Raw genomic sequence first — 18,962 nt, forward strand, 5'->3', positions numbered from 1 at the left:
ATACACTGTCTGCAGTGTGTATGTACAGGGAGCCGTCACTGCATGAGATCGAGGAGAAACAGCGCTCCAGGAAGAGCTCAGGGACTCCCACCATGAACGGAGGGAAAGCTGTCAACCAGAACTCCTAGCAGCAGGGCCCCAAGGGTGGGGGGCCACTAGGGGGGCCTGCCCCCCCCCCTCTCTTAAATAGAGGGGGAGGGGCTACAGACCCCCCTCACCACCATGCCCTCTGAAGGGATGGACCACCACGAGGGGGAGGAGCTACACCCAAGATGACAAAAAACTGAACTCTTGCCTGTGAAAATCTTTTAGACGAATATCAAGATAAACCCAGAGGAAAACAAAAAAACAACAACAAACATTTTCAATCAGGAGTTGACCTACGTTTTATGCAAAAAAGAAAAAAAAAGCTGTGACAAAGGAATGGTGGTCTCTTCACAATACAAATATCTATCGTTTCCAATTTAAGCTGTGAAAAATGAGCTTTAAAGACGTTCAATTTCCCATGCATTGATTTTATGAATGCTAGGGCACCCTCACATGCTTAATTGTGTTACTGTTGTCCAATAATAACAATATTACTTATGTGTTGATAACTCTTCATCCCAATTTAATATCATGGGTATTCTGTTTTTTGTTTGAGACTGTAGACATTTGAAAAATTGTTGGTGTTTTTTATTGCTTGACAGTGAATGCACTTTCACACTGCATACACTTGTGTGAGGGTAAAGAATGAATATATATGAGAACTCGTTGGTGGGCTCGGAAGGAATGGGTGGGTGGGATGGCTTTTGCTCAGGTGATGTACTGTCGGTGTGGAATAGGTTGGGTGGATCTCAATACTCTGTAATTTGGATTCCTTTCCTATCTCCTCATACTCTTTGATATGACAGGACTAGACAACTAAAAGCAAAATGGCGGCTACTGCACCAAGCCTCATAGTAGGCCTCTAACATATTATGGTGCGTTCGAGTGCTGTTGGTAATTTGGAAATACGGGTTCCCGACCCAGAAATAACAACTGAACGACCATCAAAAGCTGAGTTACAAGTGGGAAACACGGTCCGGAATGAAGATACTCGAGTTTACAAGGTGTGACGTTTCATCACTGACCTTTCACCTTTTCGACCACTAGATGGTAAAAGAAAGCCATTTACAACCTTAACCATCTGATGAATGTAGCTAGGTGGATCCATACAGTATATAGTTTGACATATTGTCAACATAAGCAACGTTAGCTAGATTAGCCATCTAGCAAGAATGTAATTGGTTGAAGAGTTATTCCGACTTCAAAACCACTTGAAAGCATTCATGTCGTATTTACAACTTCACCAACTGGGAAATAATAGATTCCGAGGACCATTCGAACGCACCATTACTCTCAATGATCCAGTCCTATGAACTTAATGGTCAAGAGGGAAAAGAGAAAAGAAAGGATAGCCTGGTAAGAGTATCAATACTCTGGCAAAGTGGGTATAGCCAGGAGGAAAAAAGGTTGATAGAGCTTCAGGTTGTTTTTGTTTGGTGTGCCAGCACTAATAAGGGTATTTTTCTCTAATAAGGTCTGGGTTGGCCAATTCTAGGGGGAAAATGTAATATTCTCTCCAAAAAACAGAGGGAAACTTGACTAGCATCCACCAATCAAGGATTCTTTCGTGATTATTTGGAACAGGTCTACTTCACCTCTGTATGAGCTTTGACAAAGACTTTGTTTGAAGTGCGTCAGAGAATCCTTTTAGTCGGTACAAATAAATCATAAAAATGTCCTTGGGAAGGCACGTTGTTGTGGCTTGTGTAAGGGCTCAGCAGACTCAGGCTGCTTGGGGCTAAGGTGATTGTGAAAGCTGTCCAAGTATTCGTCCCAATACTCTTAAGAAGTTTCCTCTCCTTGTGTCTTCATCTTCGTTGTCAGTACACTGAGCAGACTAGAAATGTCACAATAATTGGTTGATGGCGTATTCATTCTATGTAATTTGTCTCTTTATATCTGTGGCCATGAGGGATATATATTTTGGACGAAGCCCCTGTGAGGCACTCCTCTTCTGTCATTACCCTTTCACCTACGACACTGTAATCAATAATAACCTACCACAATTCAACGGGAAGGAGCCCAGCCATCCAAAACCCACAAAAACAACATTTGGACGCCGGAAGGTGCGTTTGCCCTGAGAGTCTGTAAATATTTCACTGTTTTGTACTTCCAGGCTGGCATCCCAATGGCTTCCATCTCAGTAGGTTTTGTGAGCCATGAAATTAGCCGATTGCTGCATTGTGGAAATGAGCCCCCGCCATTTCATAAATCAAATGTAGGAGAGCGGCTGTATATACAAAGAGTAAAAAGGCTGGTTAAACCAGTAGGCAAGGCAGGAAGGAATCTCCCCCATCACCAAGATAGAGAAGTCGCTGTGTCCACTGATCCTATTGTTCGTCTAACTCAGGAAGTCCCACTCCAGTCTAATGAACGGAGTCTGACAACAAGGCGGGCCACCCTTGCCCAGCACCTAATGCACAAAGCCTGGCCAAAGGTGTGGTCTTGGGGGGGTTGGGTCAGGGGTGTTGGTGGCAGAGTGGGGGGTCTGGAAGTCTTGGGATCTGGCCAGGGCATGAGGTAGGGGATGTCAGGTCAGACACATCCTCCAGTAACTGTGGCAGGTCATGGCAGAAGACCAGCACAAGTCTTCCACTGGGGTCAGGAGAGAGTGGGGCTCAGTTCTGCAGTAGTTGCTCCAGTTTAAGTAGCTCAAAGGCACATATCTAGGATCAGCTTACTCTCCCTCAGTTCTAACCTTAACCATTAGGGGATAGGGACGCAAAACTGACCTTAGATCAGCATCAACTTCATACAACTTGGAAGGGGCTCAAGTGGGGTTGGGGGGGTAGAATGCAACGAAGCAGTGCATGAAACATGGATGTACTTTACATAACCTTCTGGCAGAGAAGAGGGACAGAAAGGATGTGTTGAGAATAAGGAGTGAGAGTAAATGGGGGATATGGGAGTGAACAAAGAGAGCACTTTTGGGGGACAAAATGAAATGAAAATGCCAGAGGGACAGCGCAGGGGCTCAATACTGTGTAAAGGGATATTATATTTATGTTTAAGTTTGCAAATGATTTCACCGTAAATGGAACACACGCATATATGCATTATGAATTGTGAGATGAAAAAAATGCATTGATATTTAAAATCAGAATGAAGTTAGTGATTGTTTAAGAATAAAATACGTTATCAAAAGCTTTCACCTATTTATTGTACCGCTGTGTTCTTGTTGATAACCTTGTATTCTTCCCCTGATAACAACATCCCCAAAAAGACTTGATTTCATGTAGAGTATAACTTTTTCTACCCCCTCCCCCAGATTTCAGGTAGTATCCTTTATGTATGAGAGAGCGCCCAGTATCAAATCATTGAAGGTGATTTATCATATAATTTAGGCTCGATTCAAATGTGTCATTTTGGGATTGCGCTCCTGCGCCCCTTAATTCTACTGTTGTCATGGAAACAAACTTTCAGGGCTGTCTTCTCCTCAGCCTGATGGCTGCTGATTCAATCATTATCAAGCTATGCTAATTTCAATGTTAGACTGGAGCAGTATTGCTCCAAGATGTTACAGTCTATAGAGCTGAATAGATTTGTGCTTTTCAAGGTATTTTGATTGAGCAAAGACAATGTCCAACTCAAACATGGGGTACTGGAACAAATTCATCAGTTATTACTGTGTTAAAGTGATAGTTTGTTAGAAAATCTAACGTTTGTCAAATGTTTATGAACCTTTAAAGGTGCGGTATGTAGCTTTGTGCTCGACCCATCCAAATACACATAGAAATGTGAGTTATAGACCTGTCATTCTCATTAAAAGCAAGTCTGATAAGCGGTAGGTCCTTTTTATGTGTGCTATTTTGGCTTCCCCTTCTTAAGTTTTGTTTTTGCGTCTTTTTACTTTTGGTTTTGTACACCAGCTTCAAACAGCTAAAAATACAATATTTGGCATTATTGAAAATATATTTCACAGCAATTTCTGTCTACACCATACAATGCATGTTTTGTAACATAAAGGAAATTAGGTGAACATGCCATCTGTCCCATGCTATCTGTTGTTTAGATCCAGCTATTGTTATTACTGTATTATATGTGTCAATCGCAAATGAATGGGAAATCATTTATATATCTAAAGCAGGGGTTCCACGACCCCCATTTTGATATCTGAACATTCTCACGACCACAACCATGTGAAAAAAGTTATGTAATTAACAGCCAATCTTTTATTTTTTATTTGGGGCAATGGCAGTCAATTGAAAAACATTCTAACAGTATTTCTGATTGTCTTCTCAACTCACCATCACATCCTTTTAATGTGGGGCAATGATAGTCAATTGCAAATTAGTCTGACATAATGTCTCTTATCTCACTACCACTAATGAGATGGGTGTGGCTTGATGCATGTTGCGTCGAAGTTTCTCAAAGTCAGGGGGCGTGGTCGACAGTGCGCACCTCATCTTTGCTGTCACATCCAACCTGGATCGATATTTGGTTTTAATGCAGACGAGAGCTCTGAATCCAGCTCCACACAGATATGAGCTGGCGAAGGGTAGCCTACCATGAGTTTTGTGGTGCTTTTAAGACAACTGGGAACTCGGAGCTCTAGAAAGAGGCCAGAGTTCCTGAGTTGGAATTCTGAGTTGGATGACCTTTCAAAACGATTTTTCTTCGGAGGTCGGAGATTTTTGAGTTCCCAGTTCCCAGTTGTTTTGAACGAGGCATTAATGCTCAGAGGGAGACGGCAGGATATTATTCCCTTTGAGTCAGGAACCAAAACTCCTTCGTAGTTGTCAGCAGCATTCGGTCACATGACAGCTCGATCAGCTGTTCGATTTCACTTACCGGCATGTCAACTGAGCCAAGATTACAGTCAAACGGATTGGGAAGTAGGTCCCAAAGTGCTCTTCCAAGCGTTGGAGGTGAGCAGTCATCACTCGTGTGGGACACTTACTGATGCTGTTTTTATTTATTTTTATTTAACAAATTTAGGGGGTAGATCAGCTTCAATATTGCAGATAGATTGTAGCTTCCATCAATGTAATTGTCTTCACCATTTCCAATCCCCCATATATATTTTTTGTAAATACAGTACCAGTCCAAAGTTTGGACACACCTACTCATTCCAGGGTTTTTCTTTATTTTTTACTATTTTCTACATTGTATAATAATAGTGAAGACATCAAAACTATGAAATACACATATGGAATCATGTATTAAACAAATCAAAATATATTTTCTATTTTAGATTTAGGTCATTGTCCTGTTGAAAAACAAATGATAGTCCCACTAAGCCCAAACCAGATGGGATGGCGTATCGCTGCAGAATGCTGTGGTAGCCATGCTGGTTAAGTGTGCCTTGAATTCTAAATAAATCACTGTCAGTGTCACCAGCAAAGCACCCCCACACCATCACACCTCCTCCTCCATGCTTCACGGTGGGAGCCACACATGCGGAGATCATCCGTTCACCTACTCTGCATCTCACAAAGACAAGGCGGTTGGAACCAAAAATCTTAAATTTGGGCTCCTCAGACCAAAGGACAGATTTCCACCGGTCTAATGTCCGTTGCTCGTGTTTCTTGGCCCAATCAAGTCTCTTCTTCTTCTTGGTGTCCTTTAGTAGTGGTTTCTTTGCAGCAATTCGACCATGAAGGCCTGATTCACACAGTCTCCCTCTGAACAGTTGATGTTGGGATGTGTCTGTTACTTGAACTCTATTAAGTATTTATTTGGGCTGCAATTTCTGAGGCCAGTAACTCTAATGAACTTTTCCTCTGCAGCAGAGGTAACTCTGGGTGTTCCTTTCCTGTGGCGGTCCTCATGAGAGCCAGTTTCATCATAGTGCTTGATAGTTTTTGTGACTGCACTTTAAAAGTTCTTGAAATTTTCCGGATTGACTGACCTTCATGTCTTAAAGTAATGATGGACTGTCTTTTCTCATTGCTTATTTGAGCTGTTCTTGCCATAATATGGACTTGTCTTTTACCAAATAGGGCTATCTTCTGTTTACCCCCCCTACCTTGTCACAACACAACTGATTGGCTGAAGGAAAGAAATTCCACAAATTAACTTTTAACAAGGCACACCTGTTAATTGAAATGCATTCCAGCTGACTACCTCATGAAGCTGGTTGAGAGAATGCCAAGAGTGTGCAAAGCTGTCATCAAGGCAAAGGGTAGCTACTTTGAAGAATCTCAAATATAAAATATATTTTGATTTGTTTAACACTTTTTGGTTACTACATGATTCCATATGTGTTATTTCATAGTTTTGATGTCTTCACTATTATTCTACTATGTAGAAAATTGTACAAATAATCAAAAATCCTGGAATGAGTAGGTGTGTCCAAACTTTTGACTGGTCCTAAAATACACTACCGTTCAAAAGTTTGGGGTCACTTAGAAATGTCCTTGTTTTCGAAAGAAAAGCCATATCTCAGACTGCCCATCTTAATCTTTTATTTTTATTGGCCAGTCTGAGATATGGCTTTTTCTTTGCAACTCTGCCTAGAAGTTCAGCATCCCGGAGTGTTCTCTTCACTGTTGACGTTGAAACTGGTGTTTTGCGGGTACTATTTAATGAAGCTGCCAGTTGAGGACCTGTGAGGCGCCTGTTTCTCAAACTAGACACTCTAATGTATTTGTCCTCTTGCTCAGTTGTGCACCGGGGCCTCCCACTCCTCATTCTATTCTGGTTTGTGCTGTTCTGTGAAGGGAGTAGTACACAGCGTTGTAGGAGATCTTCAGTTTCTTGGCAATTTCTCGCATGGAATAGCCTTCATTTCTCAGAACAAGAATATACTGACGAGTTTCAGAAGAAAGTTATTTGTTTCTGGCCATTTTGAGCCTGTAATCGAACCCACAATGGCTGATGCTCCAGATACTCAACTAGTCTCAAGAAGGCCAGTTTTATTGCTTCTTTAATCGGCACAACAGTTTTCATCTGTGCTAACATAATTGCAAAAGGGTTTTCTAATGATCAATTAGCCTTTTAAAATGATAAACTTGGATTAGCAAACACAACGTGCCATTGGAACACAGGACTGATGGTTGCTGATGGGCCTCTGTACACCTATGTAGATATTCCATAAAAAATCAGCCATTCCCAGCTACAATAGCCATTTACAACATTAACAATGTCTACACTGTATTTCTGATCAATTTGATGTTATTTTAATGGACAAAAAATTTGCTTTTCTTTAGAAAACAAGGACATTTCTAAGTGACCCCAAACTTTTAAACAGAAGTGTATATATATATATATATTTTTGTAAATATATTTTCCTATTTATTTTCCCCTAACCCTCCCTTAATTGGAGTAAACTAATGGACAACAACCTTTAGGCTTCTACTTCCAGCTTATACATACTATATACATTTTACAGACACCATATATTTTACAATAGTTATCTTTTGTTTGTTTTTAGTCCCAGCCTTTAGCTACCCTCAACCCCTCCCATCTATCTCTGAAGACCATCCCGTTTTGATATATATTTCCTATATATTTATCAACTGTGCTGTTTCACAAAAGTTCTTAAACGATATACATTTTACGGACACAGTATATTTTACATGAGTTATCTTGTTATTTTTAGTCATAGCGATATTTTGGAGATTATTTCATTTTCAAATAACCGAAAGTGAGATGTTGCAATCTGAATAAAGGGTAAAAGGCCATTCTTGAACATGGGGTGAGACATTCTTACTAATCTGCTAGAGAACCAGTTCAGATTTAAGTATAACTTTTGTATGACTGAAGCCTTTAGTGAGAGGTCTAATGCTTTAATATTTAATAATTTCTGCCCTCCGAATTCATATTAATTATATAAATAGGCCTATATAATGTTGTTTGGCTTGCCGTTCCAAATAAAATGGAATATTTTTTGCTCATATAATTTAAAAACAGGTCACTAGCTGTAGACAAGGCCATATTCAAATAGGTAAACTGGGATATGACTAAAGAGTTAATCAGGGTGATTTTTCCACAAATAGATGTGGAGGGATCCAAATTGTGGATTAAAAATAATGAATTATAAGCGTACAATGTCACCTTTGTTTTTAAGCCCTGGATTTCTAGCCCCTTGATATTATTGTTGGATCTGATTTTAATAGCTAACATTTCAATGGCCATAATAAATAGATATGCCGATAGTGGACAACTTGTTTTACTCCTCTTGAAAGTTTAATACTTTCTGAGAAGTAGCCATTATTTACTATCTTACACTTAGGGTTACTATACATAACTTTAACCCATCGTATAAGAGATTCTCCAAAATTGAAATATTCCAGGCATTTATATATCAATTCCAGTCGTACTTTTCAAAGTCAGCTATGAATACCAGGCCTGGTTTCCCAGATTTTTCATAGTGTTCCATTGTTTCCATTACTTGTCTTATATTATCTCCAATGTATCGTCCATGTAAAAAACCTGTCTGATTAGGACAAATAATACCCAACAATACCTTTTTAATTCTATGCACTATGCATTTTTCTATAATTTTTGCATCACAACACTGAAGTGTAAGGGGCCTCCAATTTTTTTAATGGACTGGATCTTTATATTTACCACTTGGGCCCTGTTTCAGTACTGATGGTGTTTTCTATAATTTTCTTTTCATTACACAGAAAGTCAACGAAGTCAGATTTTTTACATCCATTGTGGATAACAACAGTTCCTCTCTCAATGCAACACATCTTTCCAACACTCCCCCTCGATAACCACCAAGCCTCTATGTGAAATAGAACATTGTCATGCTCTGATCCAATATCTCCACATAGTTTTGCGAACAGGCGTGCGTCCTGTAGATGTTGTTTGATGTAGTTTACAATCGAAGTTACCTGCTGCAGCATATCTCCCGAGTTTTGTGCTCAGCGCTTTTGCCGCCAGTTGCTCTGGGTGTATCATACAATGCGTCCATATGGCAGAGGGAGACATTCATAACTAGAGTGCAGAGGCCTGCTCGCCTTCCCGTGATAGATGAAGCCCCATTTGTGCAAAAGTCCACCAATCGATTCCATGGAATCTGTTTTTCGTCAATATAGCCACGCAGCACACTGAACATCCCCTATGCCATTTCATACTCGGGAATTGTGAGAAAGAACAATATGTCCTCGTGAATAGCATCCCCCAACATGTATAGCGAACAAAAGTCAATGCACGGCCATCTTGGCCCTCACAGCTAACGTCCATTTGGAGAGCATAAGCTGGGGAGTTTTTGAGTCATTCAGTTAGTTTCCTCTTGATTGCTCGCAATAGCATACATTGTTTGTTTAGTCAGACAAAGGTATTGATGTGAGTTTCTGTGCCTCTGCCACCCCATACATTGTTTTCACCATATCAATTGTGTCCAGTAATATTAAAGTCTCTGCAATAGTGTGTGGTTTCATAGCGTAGCAGGCCTAGCCATTCACCCTGGGAATGGTTTAAGTGCAACGGTCAAGTGCGGCCTCTTCCCAAGATGATCATTTTAAGTTTTTAGATTTAACCACATTACAATGATTTAGAGATACAAAGACGATATTATAAGACAATATTTTGTTGTTGTTGTGTATATGTTATTTTCATCACGATTTAGGAAATTCTCCCGCAACCCCATTTTCATATCAGGCGACCCCATATGGGGTGGCGACCCCTAGTTTGGGAGCCGCTGATCTAAAGGCTCCAGTTTATTTGGGATTGAGGCATATAGCATGATATCGTGGGACCCATCTCGACATTTGACCACCCTTGAGAAAGTTGTCTGAAAGTAACTGACAAACATTGTTAAGTGAACTGTGCCTTTAATATTATGATTCACAGAAATACAACATCTCTATTGCCTTATATGAATCTATGTTGTCCTTTTCAGCGTGCCTCCTGATAAACTTTTTTAATAGGAAGAAAACAGCTCACAGAAAACCTTTCCTCTGTAAGTGGAAAACAGTTGTTTAGACTCCCTCGGCACCCTAGGTGAGTGAGTTCAAGGGCTGCACTCAGCCACACTCTGCACCCTCCGACATGTAAACATGGAACAGTGCAAGGTATCGGAACTGCAGCCCTGCTTCGCACCTCCTCTCTGCTGCGTGACCATGAGGAAACACTGGATCGACAGCCAGTTTCCGTCCTCCATTGATTTTCTGAATACATTTCATTAATTATGACACCCAATTTGAGTTGATACCAGAGTGAGTCATCATCAGAAAATCATCAAAGCCTAATAAAGATCTAATATCTCTCTCTGTTTGCCTCATTATCTTTCTTCTCTTTTTCACCCTATTCCCTATATAGTGCACTACTTTTGACCAGAGCCCTATGGGCACTAGAAAGGAAATAGGGTGCAATTTGAGACGCAGCCTCCATGTTGTTTAGATATGGGTTGGAGCCTTGGGAACCCTCCTTGTTTTCTTATCCTACCCTCTCTCCAGAGAGAAAGGGGAATTCCTAGCGCTGAAGTAGAACCAACATCCTCATTAAAAATAATTGGTCTCCGTTCAATTAAGACTTCAGTGGTCTGCCTTTGATCTAAATAGGCTCGCAGGTGTTTCTCATGTATTTTCATCCAAATCTACTGTTCAGAAGTGAAGAAAGTATTGGATAATAGGCTTTCATTCTTCTATTTCCTGGAGCAAGGGACAAAAGCAAGTTGGCTGTAAATGAAAGGAGTTTTGGAAGTTTTGTGCTAGGCAGAAAAGAGAGATGTTACCACAGAGAAAACAGAGAATTTCATCCTTTATATGCTATGAAACATTCTCTCCGTCTCGTGTTTTAGTATTCACCCAAAGAAACACACACACACACACATAGCAACACAGACATATAGAAGTACCCACACAAATACTGATAAATGTAATCCAAAACACACATATACACGCCACAAAGACACAAATATATTCTGTTGTACGCACACTTCAACAGAGGCATGCATGTTCACACACGCCGGTCCCACATAGTCGAGGATTACGTCAGTCAGGCTTATGTATCCGGAGGTGTACGTATACTCCAACACACACATGCATGTACACACATACACACACGCCAACTCTGCAGTATGATCATGTAATTCTGCTGTTTCCTGTTACATTGCAACGCTGTTCTGCTCAATCCCATTAGCCCAGGGACAGAACAGATACTAAGCCAAGCTTTGGCGTAAGCTCTGCTACACTGCTCCTTTAATGATTCACACACTCTCTCTCCATCTTATTCCTTCTCTCTCTCGTTCTTTCACTCCTCTATTCACTAGAATTGTTCTTTCTACTTTTCCTTCCTCTCCCTCTCTTCTCCCTCTCTCCCCTTTTCTCTCTTGCTCTCTCTCTCTTGCTCTCTCTATCTCTCTCTCTATTCTCACACTCTCACTACTTTCCCTTTTAGCCCAATTTGATATGAATTAATGCATATTTATTTCTCTCAAACCCAAGCTCATGCAGTACTACATACATACATAAATATACACATACATTTTACATGCATAATACATGCATACTGGACGTAAAGTACATAGCTCCCTACATACAGTACATACATGTATGCACGCTCACTCATGCACACACAGAGGCGTGTGCATGTGCACACACGGTACAGGTTGGTGGCACCTTAACTGGGGAGGACAGGCTCGTGATATTGGCTGGAGCGGAATAGGTGGAATGGTATCAAATACATCAAACACATGGGTTCCATGTGTTTGATGATATTCCATTCGCTCCTTTCCAGCCATTATTATGAGCCGTCCTCCTCTCAGCAGACTCCACATACATAATAATAATAATATGCCAATTAGCAGACGCTTTTATCCAAAGCGACTTACAGTCATGCGTGCATAAATGTTTTTTAATGTATGGGTGGTCCCGGGGATCGAACCCACTACCTTGCTCTACCAGCTGAGCTACAGAGGACCACACATGTATCAGGTATACTCAGAAACACAGACTACCCAGTACAGGCAGCATACTAAATTGTAGTCCAGTTAATGCCATATAGTGCACGGGCAAGTGAATATCCATATAGAACGATGGGTTTTTATATTTACTACTGTACTGCATAGATCATTGAAATAAATCTAGGGTACTGCAGACATTTGATGGATTTCAGGTAGATTCAGTGGTGCACCAGGCAAAGAGCCCCCCCTGCTGATGATGAGGTGCTAGAGCGCATGATACACCAGCTATCAAAATCCAATACAAGGAATAAACCTTCCTTGATTTTAATTAAAGGTAAAGGGGCAATCTGCAGTTTGAACACTAAAAAAATGGCCACCCCACTTCGTATCCAAATCAAAAGTTCTATAGCCACGTCAAACCGGGGACAGGAGTAAACACGTGTATCCCAAAGAAAATAGTTCCGTATTCTATAATCAATTAAATTCTATTCACGTTAAGCTAGGCCTACTCACTGTTTAGTGATGATTGCGTCGGGTCCAACAGGTGTTTGATAGCAGAGATATAGTTCATACAAACCAAAATGATATAAAGTTCTAATAAATGACAATTCCATCAAAAATAAAGTAGGCTTTATATTAAAAACATGAACCATAAAAGCCTGAAATGAAAAGTATGATTCGAAATCAAACAAAATGGCCGTGCCGTGCATTCGTTAACTGCAGTCAATTAAGGTGGAAAACTGTGTCGCTTCCGCCGGACTAACAATCCCGCCCACGTAGTAGGCTACCCCATCAGTCTTATTATACAATAGGTAGGCTATGTCACAGGGATATCAAAGCCTATTTGGCATTTCAGGTAAGTACATACTTCCTACATTTCACCTTCTTATAACAATATTTTCTTCAAACATAAAGGTCAATATTTTCCTATACATATTATCTTTCTTTCAAAATAATAAACATAGGCTTTTTCATAAACGGCTCCAACACCACCACTGTTTCGGTAAACAGCTGAGGGACGGGGCTGGAGAAATGTAAGATAACTCTGAAATTCACAGACAGAGCTATGGATACAAGGCTTGACCATCCATGATATTACAATTATAGTTTTAACCATGTTTTGAGGCTATACAGTGTTTGTTTACAATTACATTGTTTACAAACTATGGAGTAAAACAAGCTTATATTTTGGGTTCTGATGGGGTATGACAGTTGAATTAAGCTCATGAGGCATTTATAAGTTATATTATTCAAGAATCAATGGGTAGCCTATACATCATTAATTTAAAAGAAAAAAAATGGATGTATCAATTGCAGGTTGGTCCTTTAAAGTGCAGTCTAATCTGTAAGAAATACTACTTACCATTCTAAGAAATGAGAGGGGAGGGAGAGAGAGAGAGAGAGAGCGAGAGAGAGAGAGAGAGAGAGAGAGAGAGAGAGAAAGATTCTGGAGACAAACAATGAATCAATAATTCAGATTTTTTCAAGCTTGACAGATACAGCCTCACAACCACGTCAATAAGTTGATAATAAGTTACAATTCATAAAAATAATAAGTTACATTAATTGTTGCGTGAAAACTTTGGTACGCTGATTTGGGATGAAGGCTGTCGATTCGAAAAACCATCTGTTTTGGACTAAACAAGTCTGTCAAGTCTGTCAGCATGCGGTCCATGACTTCCAAAAGAATACTCTGCATCTGGCTTTGCGAACGCGCTTGTCCTTCTGTGGCGTAGTCTCGTGCCTACTCTCCTGTACCCCACCACTCTCCGGGCCATGAGGGAGAACGTTTGATTTGAACTGGTCGCTGTGTGACTTTAAAAGCTTGTATAGCAGCCAGGCGAGGTGGTATTTGTCGTCGGTGGATACCTGTGAAAGGAAAAAGCTTATTGTCAAATCCTGTAAAGTAAGTTGAGTCTGCATAGATAGACAGTGGACAGTGTTAGCAATATTTGATGTGTAGAATATAGCCTAAATATAAGATGTTAAATGCATTCCTTGTTAATTAAAATAGTCTATAGCCTAGCATAGGTAGGCTAGCCTGCTAAAAGAAAACATCTAAAGTGAAGTAGCCTATCATGTTGTGTGTTTACTACCAATGAGCAATTTCAGGTCCATGGACAGATCCACTCATTTCATTCAACACAAGCACGTTCCACAAAATAAACGTTATATCGCCTAACTTTCACAAACCCTAAAAAGGTACAGAACACCATGCTCCTTACCTGTTTCTCCTGTAATGTTTCGAGCCACGATAGTTTATCCTGGTGGTCGAGCTTGAGATCCGACAACCCTCCGACATAGTCAATCTTCCCTGCCTGACACAGCGCGACACATACAAACACAAATGCGCACAAGACTCTGGTGAGGGCCATCTGATATTTCTCTTGAGCTGGTAGGTGAGATGTCCCAAGATTGAATGCAGAAGGATACTGTGACTAACTTTCAGCTACCTAGGGAGCCAGTCTTTTTAAACCAATGTATTGCGTAAGATGAGGGTGAGGTAATGAAGATAGTCCTCAAATTCTATTTGTCCTTAGTGATGCAGTAAAGCATGTGACAGATAATTTACAACAGTCATTAGGGGTCAAAATATAAGGGGTGAAACTAAAGGCAACTCTTGTTCTTTTCTTATTTGCAATACTGAATATTTTACAAGAAGATAACATGTTGGATTATAATAAAAAATGTTACAGGTCATTTTTATTTGTAACCTATAGCCTTTAATGCACCATTTATCCAGACCATAAATTCCACTTGTGGTGTGTTTGTTTGTTTGTTTGTGTTATATATACTGGCAAAAGCACATCACGATTCACAGCATACTAAAGGTTGCAGAGGGAGAATGACTGAGAAAGTCCGTTCCGATGACTTTTGAAAAGGAACATCCTACTCCAAAATGAATGAAAATAAAATGCTGAAATCTAAAATAGAATTCCCCCCTCCAGAAATGAGCCCAATAACATTGGTCCATATTATCAGGCAGGTGTGCTATTTAACAATCAGCATTATCACCTGATGTAGCCCACCTGATGCAGCATGGTGGCTATAAATAAATAGGCTGACGGTTACCCATCTGCATTTATCCCATTGAGCAAATCATTGTAACCTACCTGTTACACCTAACCCGTGTTACATTTAGCCTCGGTCTTCCCTATGAATTCAATGCCATTGGCGAGTGCTAACACACATAAACCATGCCACTATTAAAAACTCCATTTCTAAAATGGTGCATTTTACAAATGTATTGGATTTGAGAAATAATTGTAGCCTAGTAACACTAGAAAGCTCAGGGATCCTCCTCTTTTAACAGTGGCCATCAACACTTATTTCAAAGGGGTTTTCCCGCAACTGCATTATTAAGAATGTTGTACAATGACTGGCCATATTTCTTTCTTTGTGTGGCACTCTCAATTTGAATGCGCATCAAGAGGAATATTATTTTCTCGCATAGAATGCAACAGGCTCAACAATTGAATAGATAACTATTCTACTATGGAGAGAACAATTTTTCATTAGATATAAATTCAAATAACCAAAGGTACCGTGTCTCAGCATCCGCCTGGCTCTCATTTGGATCATAGGTGCTGGGTCTTGGACCCAGCAGGACCCGGCTCAATTTAACCCCTGGCCGTGCCATGTGCGTTCACTTGAAATAAAACGTTAATGACACTGACACGGTGCAACAGGGATCTCATTAACCCACTTTCCACTCCATAAAGTTGAGGCAACGGATGTCCACTTGACCGGAACACATTAGGGAATCCAGAGGTCGTGGAAGTCGCTCATTGTCGCAGCATGCTCACACCGGTTCCCTCTGCCCATTAATGAGATTTATGCTCTGTTTGGCGTTCGTCGTTGTCCCCCCTCTCCCACCTCTCTTATTACAGTTGTAGTCTACACAGCTGGAGACTTTCCATGCACGATCTCTGAGATCTATTATGGGTATCTGGTGGCAAGACAAGGTTTCCAACTGGGAGGTACTGCAGAAAGCTAACAGCACCAGCATTGAGGCTAAGATCAGCTCCGATGGACCGGCCACACCATCAGGATGCCCCAACACTGTCTCCCAAGAAGGATCTGCAGCAGAGGCACCGGAAGACAGGCCGACCCAGCTCGCCAAAGAAGATCCTTCTTGGGAGACAGTGTTGGGGTGTCCTGATGGTGTGGCCGGTCCATCGGAGTTCTGCAATATCCAGCCCAGCCAACTCACAGACATCATCTCTACCCGATCCACCTGGCACTCCAAAACCCTCACAGGAGTAGACAACTTTGTGCAGGTCAGAAACAACCGTCTTACTGCAGCCAGAGCAAAGCGTAATTCCCGCACAACCGGACCAACAAGACCAGCGGAAGCACGTCTGTCCCTCATGCCTCAGTCTGTGCTTCAAAACTTGGACTCCTGAGCCACTCAAGAACCTACAATAAACCGAAGTGACATGCACGAGTCGTCATCGTCGAAACTGATGGACTACCAGAGAGAGAGCCTCTTAGAAGTAAAGGAGCCTCAAAGAACCTTTTGGGTTCATAACAGTTGCCACTATGGGGAAACCTCTCTGAAAAGGTTACTTGAGAAACCCCTTTGTTAAGGTTCAAACAGAAACCTTTTTGTGATGGGAGGGGATTAATTATTAACCTTTTATTAATATATTGTAGGTCCAGCAGCCTGTCAGAAGATTGGAGGCGTGGCTTATTGGAGGCATGGCTTTCAGATATATATTTTGGCCACCCGTGAGTGTAAATGTCATGGCTGTTAATCTGTTCTGCTGTATTATCATTATAGGTTAAACTTGTACATAGCTAGTTTTGAAGCCTTGTTTAAGGCTTATATAAATGCATGTGATACTAAAGGGTGAAATAGTCACCATGAGAATCTCCAGAGTTCCTTAAATCACCTCAAACGTTTTATAAAAACACAACAGAACAGATGAACAGGCATGGCATTAAGGGCTCAATTCAATCTGTAGCTCTGAAAACACTGCCTATGTTGGCTCAATCAGAAATTACCTTTAAATTCCAATCACGCTATAGTGCTGAACTTCAGTGATACGTATTGAATCAAGCCCTTACCCTCATGGTTGGCCAAAAATAACTATCTGAAAGCCACACCTCCAATAAGCCAGGCCTCCAATCTTCTGATAGGCTGCTGCCACTTCAATATTATTGCTGTTATCGATATTATTACTATTATTATTATAGTAAATATACTTTATATTAATGTTTTAATATTATAATAATTGTTATCAATATTATATATATATACACTTCACTATATAACAAACTAAGAATTCAATATTATTACGTGACAGAAAAACATGTGCTAACACAATCTATTTAACCACACAATATAAGTTAAATATCATAGCTGTCATTCTTCAAAATGCTCCATACCCTTTGCTACATTGAAACATTAAAGGTCCCTCCAAGAACCCCTCAACTAACAATAGCTGCAAATAGGAACCCACTGACTGCAAATGGTTCCTTGAAGAACTCCAGGGTTCCTTGAGGATCTCCAGGGTTCCTCGAGACACCCCTAATTCTACGAGTGTTTATGTAGTCACACAGGGGCCGATTCAGGAAATGTACCCCTTTCCTACGCACGCCTTTCCTATGCACTTCTCAGTAGTTGGTATTCAGACTTACCTTATGGAGGTGTATAACGAGGTTTGCGGGCCAGGCTCCCTTGCGCACACTGAATAAATGTTATTCAACCCAAGAAAACACACCCACTGGGTGGCCTACCAATTTGATCATGGAGTTATTGTTCAATTAGTTTTTCTGTTCATTTATCTAAAGCGTTCCCTTTAAAAACTGTGTAGCTTTCATTTGAATTTGATCGGCAGAAGACTACAATGTAGACTATGGAGAATGCGTTCAGGATATGGAAAGACAACCATGCATATGCATATTTGTCTCAGTTTCAGAACCCATGGGTAGATTAAAAAACACAGATTTTACACATGATTTATGCTTAGGGAATCATCATGAATGGTTTGATTCATTCTGAAAGTTGTCACATTCAGTTCATCAATGGCAATGTTGAAAGTAGTATACAATATAATAATAATATGGAGAATAGTATACAATAGTATAATGTAATAAATATAGCCAAATAAACAGCACTGATCATGGAGCTGTGTGATTACAAGTGCCAAGTTTTTTCATTCAAACTAACATTTAAGAAGCCTACATGTCCTGATTTATTTGTACTACAATTTGTATTTTGCCTTCATTAAATAGTATCCACTATTACTTGACCCTCAACAACAACCACAAGGAAGTGACAGCATATACAGAGGAAACAAATAAAGCTAGGCTAAATCAAACAATTTAATGGAATGATACGAATTTAGGGTAGGGCCTACCAACTAAAGGGAATGTACAGTAAATTAGCAGTTAAATATAGTATACATAGTTATTACTTACGGTCGCTACTGATAGTGGCTAAGAATATTTAACATACAGTAAAGCCTACAAATGGAAGGAAACAGGAAAAGTCGGGGCATTTGATTAAAACGTTCTAGACAGCACAAAGGTTAAATTTGCCGCAACTGTTTGCATTGTCATCCCATTGGTTTGCGTCTCCAAATTTTATTCCTGTAAGTTACAAGGCCATACAATAAAAATTCAGCCTAACGGCACAGCATTTCATTCTTCACTGTGGGAAAGGGGCATAAATATCTGTCATTTTGATATGCTTTTCAGTTTCCTGCCATGTGACAGGTTTCACATTCATCTCCAGTGATCATAAGATAAAATACAGTACATCTAAAACAATTGTCATTTAGCCTATATTTACAATCCCCTTATCCAAACGGATTAATCATTTACCTAGCTCTTCTCAATAGCTCTTCTCAATTTATAAATTATAGTGCATGGAGAATGCTGTTATTTCTATCGAAGAAATGTAAGAAAATGTTTTCCTACTTGGAACCAACAGGTTCGCTCGACCTTATTCATAGTTTCCTCAGGCGTAAAGGTGGTGGAATTATGAGGAAAGGTCAGAATACAATACTGTAGACACACTTCTGCTACGCCTTCATTTCTGTGTTCTCCACCCCAAATGCGTACCTGG

The 18,962-nt window shown here is 40.3% G+C and overlaps 1 protein-coding gene across 3 annotated transcripts in view; it reads left to right on the plus strand.

Moving 5' to 3' along the window:
• The window catches only part of LOC311150679 (fibroblast growth factor 12), a gene marked incomplete at both ends in the record, with an annotated part of 61,756 nt that extends 61,628 nt beyond the window's left edge, over positions 1–128 (plus strand). For all 3 annotated transcript variants that reach the window (XM_084188183.1, XM_084188181.1, XM_084188182.1), the window contains one exon: positions 16–128. In XM_084188183.1, the coding sequence (XP_084044309.1) occupies positions 16–128 (113 nt within the window). The remainder of the gene's footprint in view (positions 1–15) is intronic.
• Between the last annotated feature and the right edge of the window lie 18,834 nt (positions 129–18,962).

The sequence above is a fragment of the Coregonus lavaretus genome (genome assembly GCF_964263955.1).
Source record: "Coregonus lavaretus genome assembly, chromosome: 23".
Lineage (NCBI taxonomy): Eukaryota > Metazoa > Chordata > Actinopteri > Salmoniformes > Salmonidae > Coregonus > Coregonus lavaretus.